This window comes from Henckelia pumila, unplaced genomic scaffold (assembly GCF_033568475.1).
Source record: "Henckelia pumila isolate YLH828 unplaced genomic scaffold, ASM3356847v2 CTG_391:::fragment_3, whole genome shotgun sequence".
NCBI classification, from domain to species: Eukaryota; Viridiplantae; Streptophyta; class Magnoliopsida; order Lamiales; family Gesneriaceae; genus Henckelia; species Henckelia pumila.
Window position 1 is genome coordinate 182,307 of NW_027331820.1, and position 15,699 is coordinate 198,005.

General features: G+C 42.3%; 1 protein-coding gene across 1 annotated transcript; it reads left to right on the forward strand.

The window, feature by feature from the left end:
• Window positions 1-236: 236 nt before the first annotated feature.
• On the forward strand, window positions 237-11,009 carry LOC140871130 (uncharacterized). Its single transcript, XM_073273574.1, has 4 exons — window positions 237-966; window positions 1,045-1,538; window positions 1,605-1,682; window positions 9,936-11,009. The coding sequence occupies exons 1-4, from the start codon at window positions 237-239 to the stop codon at window positions 11,007-11,009; spliced, it is 2,376 nt and encodes a 791-aa protein (XP_073129675.1).
• The last annotated feature ends 4,690 nt before the right edge of the window (window positions 11,010-15,699 follow it).

The window sequence follows — 15,699 nt, forward strand, 5'->3', positions numbered from 1 at the left end:
CCTCATTAGTGAAATATACAAGAATTATCTTCTTCAATTTTCTACATGGTATCAAAGCAGGTTGATTTCTTCAATTTCTTCAGCCGACTTTATCTCCCTAACGTCTAGGGTTTGCATCGTGTCGTCGTCCTCTTCATCGGAGCGACAAATTTCTTGGGTTTTTTCCTTACCCATCCCACCTTTCTTATTTACCTTTCTAGTCGTCTCTTTGAAGCCCAACAAAAAGCCCAATTCCAATGTCGACATATTCCAACAGCAACTCTGTAGCAAAAAAATCATTGGCCGCAGTCTCTTCTCTCTCAGGCAATGATATTTCTTCTTTACAGATTACGACTCACAAGCTAAACGGCCGTAATTATCTACAGTGGGCTAAATCTGTAAAAATTGTGATCAGCGGCCGCGGCAAACTGGGCTACCTCACTGGTGATCCTCCTGCACCAAGCCAAAAAGATGCATCGTACAAAGTTTGGGTGGCTGAAAACTCAATAGTTCTTGCGTGGCTCATAAACTCCATGGAGCCCAATATCAGCAGGCGATATCTCTGGTTCCAAACAGCCAAAGAAGTGTGGGATGCCGCTTATCGGATGTGCTCAGATATTGGAAATGCCTCTCAAATCTTCGAACTCCGCTCCAAACTGAAGGATATAAAACAGGGAACCAATTCGGTTACTCAATACTTCTCGGAACTTCAGGATATTTGGCAAGAATTGGATCTGTTCCTCGAAAATTCTTCGGTGTGTGCTGAATGCAGTATAAAAAAAAAGACAAATCTTGACAAAGAAAGAGTCTTCGATTTCCTGGCAGGCCTCAATCTCAATCTTGATGATGTTCGTGGCCGAGTGGTTGCTCGTGACCCATTTCCTTCTACCGAAGATGCCTTTGCTGAAGTAAGACGTGAAGAAATGCGCAGAAAAGTCATGCTCTCTGATGATTCACCATCCCAACAATCTGCCGGTGATGTTTCTGGTTTGGTCATCAACAGGATGCTATCTCAAGTTCCACGCACTAGCAAAAGGCATTGATGTGAACATTGTAAGCGTCCAGGTCATACCAAAGAAAAATGTTGGGAAATCCATGGCAAACCAGCAAATTGGCAGCCCCGGAAGAAGACAGAAGCACATGGTTATCAGGTCACCACCACCCACGAACAGCCTGAAAATTCTGGCATTTCAGTTCCATTCACAAAGGAACAAATTGAGCAGATTGAACAATATTGTCGTCTCCTTCGGCAGACAGCTCTCAACCCCTCCACCATTTCTACTGTCGGGTTATGCTCCATGACTCAATCTGGTACATTCTATTCAGCCCTTAGCTCAACTTTTATAGGCTCTTGGATCATTGATTCCGGAGCCTCCGACTATATGACAGGGGATTCTAGTTTATTTTCTTCATATGCTTCCTGCCCTAGTCCCACATTTGTGAAAATTTCTAATGGGTCGATGAGTCCAGTTGTCGGTATTGGTAACATTCGTCTGTCTAAGGATATTATACTCAAATCTGTCTTTCATGTTCCTTCCCTTACATGCAACCTCATCTCTGTTAGCAAATTCACTCGTGACAATAATTGTGTTGCTAACTTTGTTCCTTTATCGTGTCAATTTCAGGACCTACTATCGGGGAAGATGATTGGCAGTGCTAGAATCACAATGGATTATATCATCTTGAGGTTGCCACGTCTGAAGGTCTTCCAACTCGAGTGTCTAATGTTGCTTCTATTTTTGTTTCAAGTACTAGGGAAATAATGTTGTGGCATCATAGGTTAGGTCATCCTAGTTTTTCATATTTGAAAAGATTGTTTCCTTCTCTATTTCGTAATAAAAATCTTGGTGTTATTGATTGTGATATGTGTCACTTGGCTAAGCAACCTCGTACTGTTTTCTCTCCAAAACCGTATACCCCCTCCACACCATTTTTGTAGTAGCCCGTGCCCTAATTGAGTAATTAAAGGATTAATGCTAATTAATTGAATTGGGTATTGGACGGATCGGAAGCTCCGAGGGCACGATCGGAAGCTCCGAACAGGATCGGAAGCTCCGATGAGCGATCGGAGGCACCGATGTTATTACGTCAGGCATGACGTGTGGTTGGATCGGAAGCTCCGATCAGGACCGGAGGCTCCGATCACCCCTATCCGGAGTCATCAAGTGATATTTTGACACGTGGCAGATTAGGATCTTCGGAAGCTCCGATGACAGGATCGGACGTTCCGATCGAGGTTCGGACGTTCCGATCAAGGATCGGAAGTTCCGATCGTTGTCTATAAATAGAAGGCCGAGACTTCACTTTCATTTGCCAATTCCGAGTTCTCCTTTCCTTTCTAGTCCTTTTGGAGCTGTTCTAGTCTTCTTAGGCTTGGTCCGGAGGTCGGAGAGGCGTTCGGTAGTCGTAGCGGAGTCGTGCCCAAGTTCTGGAGGCATCGACATCAAAGGGCTAACGACGGACGAAGTTATAGCTTTTGCTCCCTATAAATATTAGGAGTATGCAATAGCTTAGTTAAGGCTTTTAAAGCACTTTAATGATAGTAGTATCATTTGGCAGTGTAGAGCAGACTATAGGCGTGGACCTAGAGTTGGTAGAGCTTTCACTGTTTTGAGGTACGGAAGTACTGTTCGAGATATCCTGACTGAGTATGCATGTATTATGTGACTGCATGATTTATATGACATGATATTATGCTGCATTCATTTGCATCTTGCTGTATCTCTTTCGAGATGTCTGTTAGTAGGGTTGTACCCTATCCTGTTAGTGGATGGACTTCCATCGATTTGGGTCCGGCGTATCCACGGTTATCTCGGTATGGGAGCCACCTCCTGAAGCGACGGCACAGCGTGCTACATACCAGGGCCCGGTCTGTCTCTGTTATCTGATCCTTGACCTCGAGTCTATAGGGAGTTCACTTTGCATGCATGTATACTCATACTCTCGCACTGAGCGTTTTATGCTCACGTCTCGTACTCTGTATTTTCTGGACACCCTATTCCATGGGGCAGGTTTGCGATTGGACGAGGAGGGTGGATCCAGGAGGGGCTAGTCAGTGGCTGGCCAGCTGGAGCTTCGTCTAGGTTTTATTACTGTTGTTTGGGTTTATACAGCTATTCGATTTGGTTGTATATTATTGGATAATTTCAGATTCCTTTACTTGGGATTGTATAATGTTATTGGATTCCGCAGTTTTATTCTGATATCTGTTTAATTAAGTTAATTGCATGCATAAGTTCTGTTTAGTAGGTGATCCGGGTAAGGGTAACTACATTTATGGTATCAGAGCATGCAAAAGAATTCTTGGGATTTAGTCTCATCTTGAGGTATTTTTGTAGATGTCAAATCGTGACGACCAGAGTTCTCATGGCAGTGTTGGTGGGCATTGGGGTGATGCCGACCGAGAGCCTCGTCGAGAACGGCGTCATCGTCATCATGACGACGAGCGTTTCACTGTGCGTCGATTCTTAGCTATGGGTCCTAAGCCCTTAGTTGGAGGTGAGTCTTCGGAGGATGCGGAGAACTGGTTAGACCGCATGGAGAAGACTTTTCAGACTTTCCAATGCACCGATGAGCAGAAGGTGGAGACCCTTGGCTATCTTCTGGATGGGCGTGCGCGCAGGTGGTGGAGGTTTACTTCTGCACCTTTTGTTGCGGCGAGAGGAGTGGCCACCTGGGCCGAGTTTCGCACAGCTTTCCAAAAGCGGTATTTTCCTCCTGCACTCCGACAGTCGAAGGCAGGCGAGCTACTGAGTCTGCGACAGGGAACCATGTCTATCGATGAGTATCAGCAGAGGTTCTTTGATCTGCTATCCTATTGCCCCAAGATTGCTGATAGCTCAGAGATGAAGTATAATCTGTTCCTTCAGGGCCTTAACCCTGAGATCCATGACCGTGTGGCGGTTGGCGACGACATGTCCTACGAGGGTTTGGTGAGCCGTTGTCATCAGGCAGAGGACAGCATTCGGCGGAACAGGTCTTTCCCTCAGTCGAGGCCTGCTAGTTCTTTGGATCCCCGTGCCCAAACTTTCAAGAAGTCTGGATCTTCTTCTTCCTCTAGTTCTGGAGGTATTGTCCGTTATGGTAAGAAGGACAAGTGTGATCACTGTGGGAAGAACCATCCATCCGAAAAGTGCCGTAGAGCTTCTAGAGCTTGTTTCCGTTGTGGAGAGACTGGTCATATCCGGAGAGATTGTCCAATGTCTGGGGGAGGTGGTTCTGGTTCTGGTTCAGGATCGGGTTCTCAGGCCACCGTACAGCAGAGGTCACAAGGACAGTCTGCTGGGAGTTCTCATTTGAGGCCACGAGCTTCTGGCCAGGTGTTTGCCCTGAGACATGATCAGGCTGTGGAGGAGAATGAGAAAGTCATCGCAGGTACATTTATGCTTTATGGTATACCTGCTCTTGTACTTATTGACACTGGTGCATCTCATTCCTTCATTTCTGCATGTTTTGTTAAGAGGCATAAGTTACCATGCATTGCACTAGACGTAGTGATGTCTGTTTCTACTCCGACGGGCCAATCTGCTTTGGCTAAGCGTCTAGTGATGGGTTGCCCTTTAGAGTTCGAAGGGAACGTTCTGTTAGCGAATCTCATGGTCCTGGCGATGGACGACTTTGATTGCATTCTGGGAATAGATATGTTGACTACCTATCGAGCTTCAGTGGACTGCTATCAGAGATTAGTACGCTTTCATCCGGAAGGGAGTGAGAGTTGGTTTTTCTATGGTGAGGGAGCGCGACCCCCGATGCCTTTGGTATCATCTTTGAGAGCCTGTCGAGCTCTGGAGTCTGGCAGGAAAGGCTACCTTATCTATGCAGTTGATTTGTCCGCTGAGAGTATTGGGATAGAGAGAATTCCTGTTGTGGATGAATTTCCAGATGTGTTTCCTGATGAGATTCCGGGTTTTCCTCCTGCTAGGGAAGTCGAGTTTGGCATAGAGTTGATGCCGGGTACTTCGCCTATTTCTAGAGCATCGTATCGTCTGGCTTCGTCAGAGATGCGTGAGTTAAAGAATCAGCTACAGGATCTTTTGGACAAGGGGTACATTCGTCCTAGTGTATCTCCTTGGGGAGCTCCTGTTCTCTTCGTGAAGAAGAAGGATGGGTCGATGCGGCTGTGCATTGACTATCGGCAGCTGAATCGAGTGACTGTGAAGAACAAGTATCCGTTGCCTCGTGTTGATGACTTGTTTGACCAGCTGCAGGGCACGTCAGTTTACTCCAAGATTGACTTGAGATCTGGGTATCATCAGTTGAGAGTCCGTGATCAGGACGTAGTCAAGACTGCATTCCGTACTCGCTATGGGCATTACGAGTTCCTAGTGATGCCATTTGGTTTGACTAATACGCCGGCTATATTCATGGATCTGATGAACCGTGTCTTCAGGGAGTATTTGGACAAGTTTGTCGTGGTCTTCATTGACGACATCTTGGTGTATTCGCGTAACATGGAAGAGCATGTTTCTCACTTGCGGTTGGTACTGCAGACTCTTCGAGATGAGAAATTGTACGCCAAGCTGAGCAAGTGTGAGTTCTGGATGGATAGAGTGGTCTTTCTTGGCCATATCATATCCAGAGAGGGGATTTCTGTTGATCCAAGCAAGATTGAAGCGGTACTTAATTGGTCGCGTCCGACGACAGTTGCTGAGATCCATAGTTTCCTGGGTCTAGCAGGGTATTATCGTCGCTTCATTCTGAACTTCTCTCAGTTAGCTCGACCATTGACACAGCTTACCCGCAAGGGTGTGGATTTTGAGTGGTCCTCCGAGTGTGAGGAGAATTTTCGTGAGCTTCGACGGCGGTTGACTTCTGCGCCGGTGTTAGCATTACCGTCAGGATCTGGCGAGTATGTAGTTTACACGGATGCTTCTCTTCAGGGGTTAGGTTGTGTCCTGACTCAGAATGGGCATGTGATCGCATACGCTTCTAGACAGCTGAAGCTTCACGAGGATAACTACCCAGTCCATGATTTGGAATTGGCAGCCATTGTGTTCGCTTTGAAGATCTGGCGTCATTATCTTTATGGCGAGAAATTTGAGATCTTCACTGACCATAAGAGTCTCAAGTATTTGTTCACTCAGGCAGAATTGAACATGAGACAGAGACGTTGGATGGACTTGCTTAAGGACTATGATTGCGAGATTAAGTACCATCCGGGAGCTGCTAATCTCACCGCTGATGCTTTGAGTCGCAAGGTGCGACTATCCGCACTTCAGACTTGTTCGATGTCTAGTGCGATCAGTGACTGTTGTACTTCAGGTTTTACCTTCAAGCATAAGAAAGGTATGCAGAGTATCCAGATGTTTGCGATATTATCTGAGCCAGCCTTGTATTCGCGGATCCGAGATGCTCAGATGTCTGATTCAAAGACCCAGCGTTTAGCTCGTCTAGCTAACGAGGGTAGCTCGTCTGGATTTCATTATCAGTCAGATGGCTTTCTGTGTTTGTCTGGTAGGCTTGTGATTCCACAGGATGAAGAGTTGCGAGAGGAGATTTTATCTCAGGCACATCGCACTAAGTTGAGTATTCATCCTGGGAGCAACAAGATGTACAAGGATCTACGTACTCGTTTCTGGTGGAAGGGAATGAAACGCAGTGTTTATCAGTTTGTTTCGAGATGTTTGGTGTGTCAACAGGTCAAGGCAGAGCACCGAAGACCTGGAGGATTGCTTCACAGTCTGCCTATTCCTGAATGGAAGTGGGAGTTTATCACAATGGACTTTGTGACCCATTTGCCGGTATCCCCGAGGAACTGTGATGCTATCTGGGTTGTGGTGGACCGACTCACCAAGTCAGCGCATTTCATTGCCTATAGCCGAGAGTACTCTGTGGATCGCATGGCACGGATGTACATTCAGGAGATCGTCCGACTTCATGGAGTGCCTGTGAGCATTGTCAGTGATCGGGACCCCAGGTTTACTTCTAGATTCTGGGGGAGTGTTCAGCGTGCGATGGGTACTACTCTCAGTTTGAGTACAGCCTATCATCCGGAGACTGATGGTCAGTCAGAGCGCACTATCCGTACGTTAGAGGATATGCTTAGAGCGTGCGTCTTGGATTTTGGTTCAGCCTGGCAGGATCATTTGCCGTTGATCGAGTTCGCTTACAACAACAGCTATCACACTAGTATTGGGATGGCACCTTTTGAGGCGTTGTATGGGCGACGTTGTCGTACTCCACTCTTTTGGGAAGAAGTAGGGGAGAGACAGGCTGAGGGACCGGAGTTTATCCAGCAGGCGATAGACATTGTTGATCAGATCAAGAAACGGATTATGACTGCACAGGATCGTCAGACCAGCTATGCTAATATCAAGCGTAGGCCCTTGCAGTTCGAGGTCGGGGAGAAAGTGTTTCTGAGAGTGTCACCTTTCCGCAAGATTCTCAGATTTGGCCTTAAGGGCAAGTTGTCTCCCAGATTTATCGGTCCGTTTGAGATCTTGGAGAGTATTGGCGATTTGGCTTATCGACTAGCATTGCCACCGCATCTATCCAGCATTCACGACGTGTTTCACGTATCTCTGTTGCGATGGTATGTGGCGGATGAATCTCATATTCTGCAGCGATCTGAGGTTCAGGTAGACAAGGATTTGACTTATGTTGAGAAACCTATTCGTATACTGGATTATAAGGATAAGGTTTTACGGAACAAAGTCATTCCTTTGGTTTTAGTTCAGTGGCAGCGCCGAGGCACTGAGGAAGCTACTTGGGAGCTTGAGGACAGGATGCGTAAAGACCATCCTGAGTTGTTTTGATTTCATTCTTTAAGTTGTATTCAGTTTCAAACTCTGTAAACGTTTGATTTGAATAAAGAATGTTTCTGATTTCTGTATTTGCATTCGGTACTTAAGATCTGATTTTGGGGACGAAATATCTTAAGTGGGGGAGAATGTAGTAGCCCGTGCCCTAATTGAGTAATTAAAGGATTAATGCTAATTAATTGAATTGGGTATTGGACGGATCGGAAGCTCCAAGGGCACGATCGGAAGCTCCGAACAGGATCGGAAGCTCCGATGAGCGATCGGAGGCACCGATGTTATTACGTCAGGCATGACGTGTGGTTGGATCGGAAGCTCCGATCAGGACCGGAGGCTCCGATCACCCCTATCCGGAGTCATCAAGTGATATTTTGACACGTGGCAGATCAGGATCTTCGGAAGCTCCGATGACAGGATCGGACGTTCCGATCGAGGTTCGGACGTTCCGATCAAGGATCGGAAGTTCCGATCGTTGTCTATAAATAGAAGGCCGAGACTTCACTTTCATTTGCCAATTCCGAGTTCTCCTTTCCTTTCTAGTCCTTTTGGAGCTGTTCTAGTCTTCTTAGGCTTGGTCCGGAGGTCGGAGAGGCGTTCGGTAGTCGTAGCGGAGTCGTGCCCAAGTTCTGGAGGCATCGACATCAAAGGGCTAACGACGGACGAAGGTATAGCTTTTGCTCCCTATAAATATTAGGAGTATGCAATAGCTTAGTTAAGGCTTTTAGAGCACTTTAATGATAGTAGTATCATTTGGCAGTGTAGAGCAGACTATAGGCGTGGACCTAGAGTTGGTAGAGCTTTCACTGTTTTGAGGTACGGAAGTACTGTTCGAGATATCCTGACTGAGTATGCATGTATTATGTGACTGCATGATTTATATGACATGATATTATGCTGCATTCATTTGCATCTTGCTGTATCTCTTTCGAGATGTCTGTTAGTAGGGTTGTACCCTATCCTGTTAGTGGATGGACTTCCATCGATTTGGGTCCGGCGTATCCACGGTTATCTCGGTATGGGAGCCACCTCCTGAAGCGACGGCACAGCGTGCTACATACCAGGGCCCGGTCTGTCTCTGTTATCTGATCCTTGACCTCGAGTCTATAGGGAGTTCACTTTGCATGCATGTATACTCATACTCTCGCACTGAGCGTTTTATGCTCACGTCTCGTACTCTGTATTTTCTGGACACCCTATTCCATGGGGCAGGTTTGCGATTGGACGAGGAGGGTGGATCCAGGAGGGGCTAGTCAGTGGCTGGCCAGCTGGAGCTTCGTCTAGGTTTTATTACTGTTGTTTGGGTTTATACAGCTATTCAATTTGGTTGTATATTATTGGATAATTTCAGATTCCTTTACTTGGGATTGTATAATGTTATTGGATTCCGTAGTTTTATTCTGATATCTGTTTAATTAAGTTAATTGCATGCATAAGTTCTGTTTAGTAGGTGATCCGGGTAAGGGTCACTACAATTTTCACTAATCCATAGTGACATTTGGGGCCCCTCACCAATTGCCACATCCCAAGGGAAAAAATGGTTTCTAACCTTTATTGACGATCATACTCGGGTCACATGGGTCTATCTCATTCACAACAAATCTGACACAAGTCAAATATTCAAAAACTTCCACCAGATGATTCAAACCCAATTTCACACCAAAATTCAAACTCTTCGCACTGAAAATGGTAAAGAATACTTCAATACCATCTTAGGTGACTATCTTTCAGAAAATGGGATTCTCCACCAAAGCACTTGTGTCGATACCCCACAACAAAATGAGGTGTCAGAAAGGAAAAATCGTCATCTGTTGGAAGTAGCCCGTGCTCTAATGTTCACCATGAATGTTCCAAAATACCTATGGGGTGGATGCCATTCTCACCACTGCGTACTTAATCAATCGCCTACCAAGTCGCACTCTCAATTTTAAAACTCCTCTGTCAGTCCTCATTAAAAAATACCCTCATGTGCTCACATCCAATAACCTTCCTTTGAAAACCTTTGGTTGTACAACTTTTGTTTGCGTACATGACCACAACCAAAGTAAACTTGATCCAAAATCTATCAAGGTAGTCTTTATTGGGTATTCACCAACACAAAAAGGTTATCGTTGCTATTGTCCTCAAACCCGGAAAACATATACTTCTCGTGATGTGCAATTCCTAGAAAGTACACCTTACTTCTCCTCAACTCCGCTTCAGGGGGAGAATCGAGATGAAGCTGCTTGTCAAGATAATCCATTTCCAACACCCATACCCGATACAATCCAAGCTAGCAATCATACTCCAAATCATCCAAAACAAGTCCCAGCACTGGAAACAGGGGGAGAAGTGATACCGGAACGAGAGTTACTGGTTTACTCAAGACGAAAACCTCAGGCTACTAAAGACATTGTGAATTCTAAACACAGTCAAGTAAATGAACCGATCGAGGATCCTCAATCAGGTACTGTCTCCAATATCAATATTCCTATAACTATTAGGAAAGGTGTGAGGTCTTGCACTCAACATCCCATTTCAAAATGTGTTTCATATTCAAATTTATCTTCATCTTTTCGTACCTTTACCGTGAGTTTGTCTAGTATAAAAATTCCCAGGTCTGTTCAAGAGGCTCTGATTGTTCCAGAATGGAGAAAGGATATTCTTGAGGAAATGCATGCCTTAAAGCAAAATAACACTTGGAGTGTGGTCGAATTACCACAAGGAAAAAATACAGTTGGTTGCAAATGGATATTCACAGTGAAATACAAGTCAGATGGTTCAATTGACAGATACAAAGCTCGCCTCGTAGCCAAGGGATTCACTCAAACCTATGGCATTGACTACACTGAGACATTTGCTCCTGTTGCCAAACTTAACACTGTTCGGATCCTTCTATCATTGGCAGCCAATCTTGATTGGCCATTACATCAACTTGACATAAAAAATGCATTCTTGAATGGTGAACTTGAAGAGGAAGTCTATATGAGCCAGCCCCCAGGATTTGAAGAAAAACTGGGAAATCAAACTGTTTGCAAACTCAATAAGTCTATCTATGGTTTGAAACAGTCCCCACGTGCCTCGTTTGACAGATTCTCTAAAGTTATCAAGAAACTTGGATATATGCAGGGACAAGCTGATCATACGCTCTTTGTTAAACATTCTGATGAAGGCAAAATAACTGTCCTCATAGTGTATGTTGATGATATCATAGTCACTGGAAACGACAACAAGGAAATGAAGAATATTAAGTTCATGATGGCAAAGGAATTGAAGTTAAAGATCTCGGAGAGCTGAAATATTTTTTGGGAATGGAAATTGCTAGGAGCAAGAAAGGTATATCTGTTTCTCAAAGAAAGTACACTTTGGATCTGTTGGAAGAAACTGGGATGCTGGGGTGCAAGCCAAGCAATACACCTCTTGAGCAAGGAAATAAAGAAAAAATGTTTGAGGGTGATTTAGTGGATAAAGAAAGGTATCAACGCCTTGTTGGGAAACTCATTTATCTCTCACACACTCGCCCTGATATTGTTTTTTCAGTGAGTCTAGTAATTCAATATATGCATTCACCATTTCAAGGTCATCTCAATGCAGTCTATAGAATTATGAGATATTTGAAACAAACTCCTGGGAAAGGGTTATTTTTTGCAAAGACCGATGATCGAAGAGTGAATGCTTACACTGATGCCGATTGGGCCGGATCAATCAAAGATCAAAAGTCTACCTCCGGCTATTGTACATTAGTTTGGGGGAATTTAGTAACATGGCGGAGCAAAAAACAGTCAGTTGTGGCACGAAGCAGTGAAGAAGCCAAATATCGAGCTATGGCTCATGGAGTGTGTGAACTAATTTGGATTAACAGAGTTATGAAAGAGCTGAAAATAAATCTTGAAGGCCCTATGACGCTGTTTTGTGACAATAAATCAACCATCAGCATAACTCATAATCCTGTTCATCATGATAGAACCAAGCATGTTGAAGTTGATAGACATTTCATCAAGGAAAAATTGGAAGAAGGCAGTCTCAATGTTGAATATGTCCCTACTTCTCATCAGCTGGCTGACATTCTCACCAAAGGACTATCGGAACAAACTCATGAATTTCTTATTAGCAAGCTTGGCCTTATCAACATTTACAGTCAAGCTTGAGGGGGAGTGTAGATTTACTTAGTAAATTAATATCAATTAAAATCAATTTGTATCAATCTATTTGATTTGATAGGATTTAATTGATTGATAGGATATTTTAGTTGTGTATATTTGGTAGGATAATATTTTGTTCTTCTTTAACTTTAGGGTTTGATAGTCTCGTTGTATCTATAGAAGTGTATTCTCCTCATTAGTGAAATATACAAGAAGTATCTTCTTCAATTTTCTACAGGTTTCTTAGTCGATCTTGAGTCTACACTCTTTTTTGGGCTGTTAGGGTTTGATTTGGGTCTTTTCTTTTAAGGAAATTAAGTTATTAAACAAAAAAAAGAGAAGTAGGACCGCAAGGGTTTGGTTTGGGCTTTTTCTTTTAAGGAAATTAAGTTATTTTAAAGAAAGAGAAATTGGACTGCTATAATTGTTATCTAAAAAAAATTAGGGCTCGCCTTATTGAATTGTTGCGCCTGGTATGAACCCAGGCGCAGGGACCTCGCCTGGTGGCGCCTCTCGTGCTCGCCTTTGATAACTATGGCCGAAACATCTCTAAAAATCGCACAAAAAAAATAAATAAAAGCTCGCGTCGCAATACCCCATCCAAACAAAAAAATCCCATGCAAGATAAAGTGCCCGTTTGGATACAGAAGCATTTTATTTTAAAAAATGTTTTTTCAGGTTGGTACATTTTTTTAGTAAAAGTTGAAATAATTTTGTTTTTGGAAAAATAGATTGAAAAACTATTTTTAAGTTAGGTCATAAAAAAAACGTTTTTCAAGCTATAAAAATGAGCTTTTAAAAAACACTTATTTTGGCTCAATTAAGTGCTTTTAAAAGCAATGCAAATCTATGCAAACACATTTGCCACAATAAAAGAATTTTTTTTCTTTTGACTTCCTAATCCAAGTCACTTTTGATGATAGTGGGGAAAAGGAAGGTTGACATGTCATGCATTCTGATTTCTGAGATTGCATGACGACCGCTTTTCTGTATTATAGTCAGATTTCAGGCAGCAATTGGAGTATGTCAATCAAGATTCAACGCCAAAAAATGAACCACTAATTTCTCAAATCATATGGATTCCAAACCAAAGCCCAAGCATACGAACCCACACACATTTCTCGGTATCTATCACAAAAGTAGGCTCATTTTATCTTATCATACATATTTATCTGCCCAAAATATTAAAAATGAGGGGTTTCGAAATGTATACTTGACTGACGTTGAGGAGTCCGCAGAATTGGAGGACGGGTTTCGACTTCAGTAGAGGATCCGAAGCCCTGTAGTTGGGATTGTGGGTTATTGGGTCAATCACCGGTGTCATTCGATCGGTTCCGAAGGTGTGGCGGTATGTATTTACCCAAATAAGAGTGAGGCTTCGGAGAGTTCATAGTCTGATTCTATAAAAATCCAGGAGAGAAGAATAAGGAGTAGAATGGTAATGGTACTAACCTGTGAAACTGGTTTGCCGATATCTACTTGATAGCGATTGCTGTCAGCAGCGCCGCTGCCACTGGCGTCCATGATCGGGGAGAGAAGTCGGTGAGGAAATTGGGCTGATGGTCAGCCCCAGATTTATACACTTGGGCTCTCACCTGAATATGTTTCGTTTAGTACTACTAATAATAATAATAATTATATTTTATTTACCCTAAAAAAATTACATTTATTTGTAAGATAAGAAATATTACCACAAATTATTTGTGCAAAAAATAAATAAATAAATATACCATAAATTAGGATTCCGACGATGTGAATGAAAGATGACAGCAATTGAATTAGAAAAACGTAAGTCTCTTGTGATACGGTGAGATAAGTCGATCCAATCCAATGATGTACCCAATATTTTCCAACCAGGGGAGCGAATTCAACCGATTTTAAAAATCAATTAGGCACAAAATGTATAATAAAATTTATATATTAACTTCATATGTTTTTACAATAATATTTTCTGAAATTTCATACTTTGAAAATGTTGCATAACAACTTTATTATTATCAATTGTATTAAACATATTTTCGCTCCATATATGATATTAAACTGTCATTTAACATATATTTTCTTAATCGGTTTCTAAATTATTATTTTAATGATTTTTTTTCATTTTTGCAAACACTCTCCGTACAATTGCAGTTGCAAATAGGGTTTGGTGCCCACACTCATTTGTTTCCTCCAATTACAATCTTTGCGCACACACACACATATATAGATTTTTGATATGATGTTCACCAACCGTGCCCATCATTGAGGTAACACTTTTGACATGAAATGGATATATCCATATATTTCGGACTCATATTTATGAGATGCTAAAATATGGCAAAAGCTATACCGAGAATTGGTTCACGTAAGAGTGCACGTAGAATACCAAAGGGAGTTATTCATGTTCAAGCAAGTTTCAATAATACCATTGTCACGGTTACAGATGTACGGGGTCGAGTAGTTTCCTGGTCCTCCGCCGGTACTTGTGGATTCAAGGGTACGAGAAGAGGGACACCTTTTGCCGCTCAAACTGCAGCAGCAAATGTTATTCGTACAGTAGTCTATCGGATGTACAAGCACACCACTGGACGACCTCTTCTTCTTTTTAAAATTTTTTTTTTTTGAAAATCATTGCTTACAAGAGTAGAAATACTTTCATTGTCTCCAATCTCCGTTCTTATATTATTGTCTTCTATTACATATAAGCCAATATCGTTAACGACCAATGATGTTATTGGGTGTTTTTTTTCTTTTAAATTTAATGTTAAGTTGTTCGAAATTTACTATTGGAATGATTTCTTGCTAAAATTTTTGCTTGAATTTTGAATGCTTTCAATTACAAATGTTAACATTCCGTCTTGTCCATTTTGAGAAAAAAAAATTGTATTCTTCTTTATTTGGTGTCTTTAGATGTTTGTAATATATTGAAGTGTTGTCGTCCGGGATAACACCTATTTTGGTTCTTATTATTTTTTGTTTTTCCCAAAATAGTCCCTTTTACTTTTGGGCTGCCAAATTGGTCCCTAATGTTTTGTAATGTTTCCAAAATTCGTGCCTCCCGTCATCTCAACGTTAAAAACTAACGGATAAAAATCACATCTTCAAGTAAATACCCATTTTTTCCCTCCTATTTCCGTTTTTTCCCCAAAATAGTCCCTCTTCTTTTTGAGCTGTAAAACATGATCCCTAATGTTTCTTAATTATTCCAATTTCGATCTCTACCGTATATTGACATGTTTACCCAACCATCAAGTGAAACTATTTAATATTATAAGGTGTGTGACTAAATAAACTAGTTAATAAATACACATCAATATCAAAAATTATTTTACAAAATCACATCGATTGATTCTCACTAAAATTTGAGGATCCTTATCGAGATCCGAATCCAACCTGAGCCCAAAACTTCAATTCCGGAGTGAACCTGAAACCAAGCAAGGAGTGTTAGAAGGGGTCGGGAGGATGTCCCGGTATAGCCTCCGACGCTCAAGTAAAGAGGTGAGTTAGGCACCCCTCAAAATGAAAGTAATAGGATTCAAATGAAATGAACAAACACATTATTTATAGAGGGAGATGTAGGGGGCCAACCAACCTCTCTCCGTCCACCACATACTCTCATTGGCTGATTTTACCACTTAGAGTTGGATCTGAGCCTTGATTCTTGGCCATGGACTCGAACTGGGCCTAAGCATGTGATTAGATCACTCGTGGGGTATCGCCAACAGTGATAAAACGTTAATCAAATGCAAACAATAATTTCATCTTCTTATTCGCTAATATATATGTTATATACAAACAAATTTGTTATGTATTTTCATTGTTAAAATCACAAGTTTTAATATTTCTTTTCGAAAACTTATTTA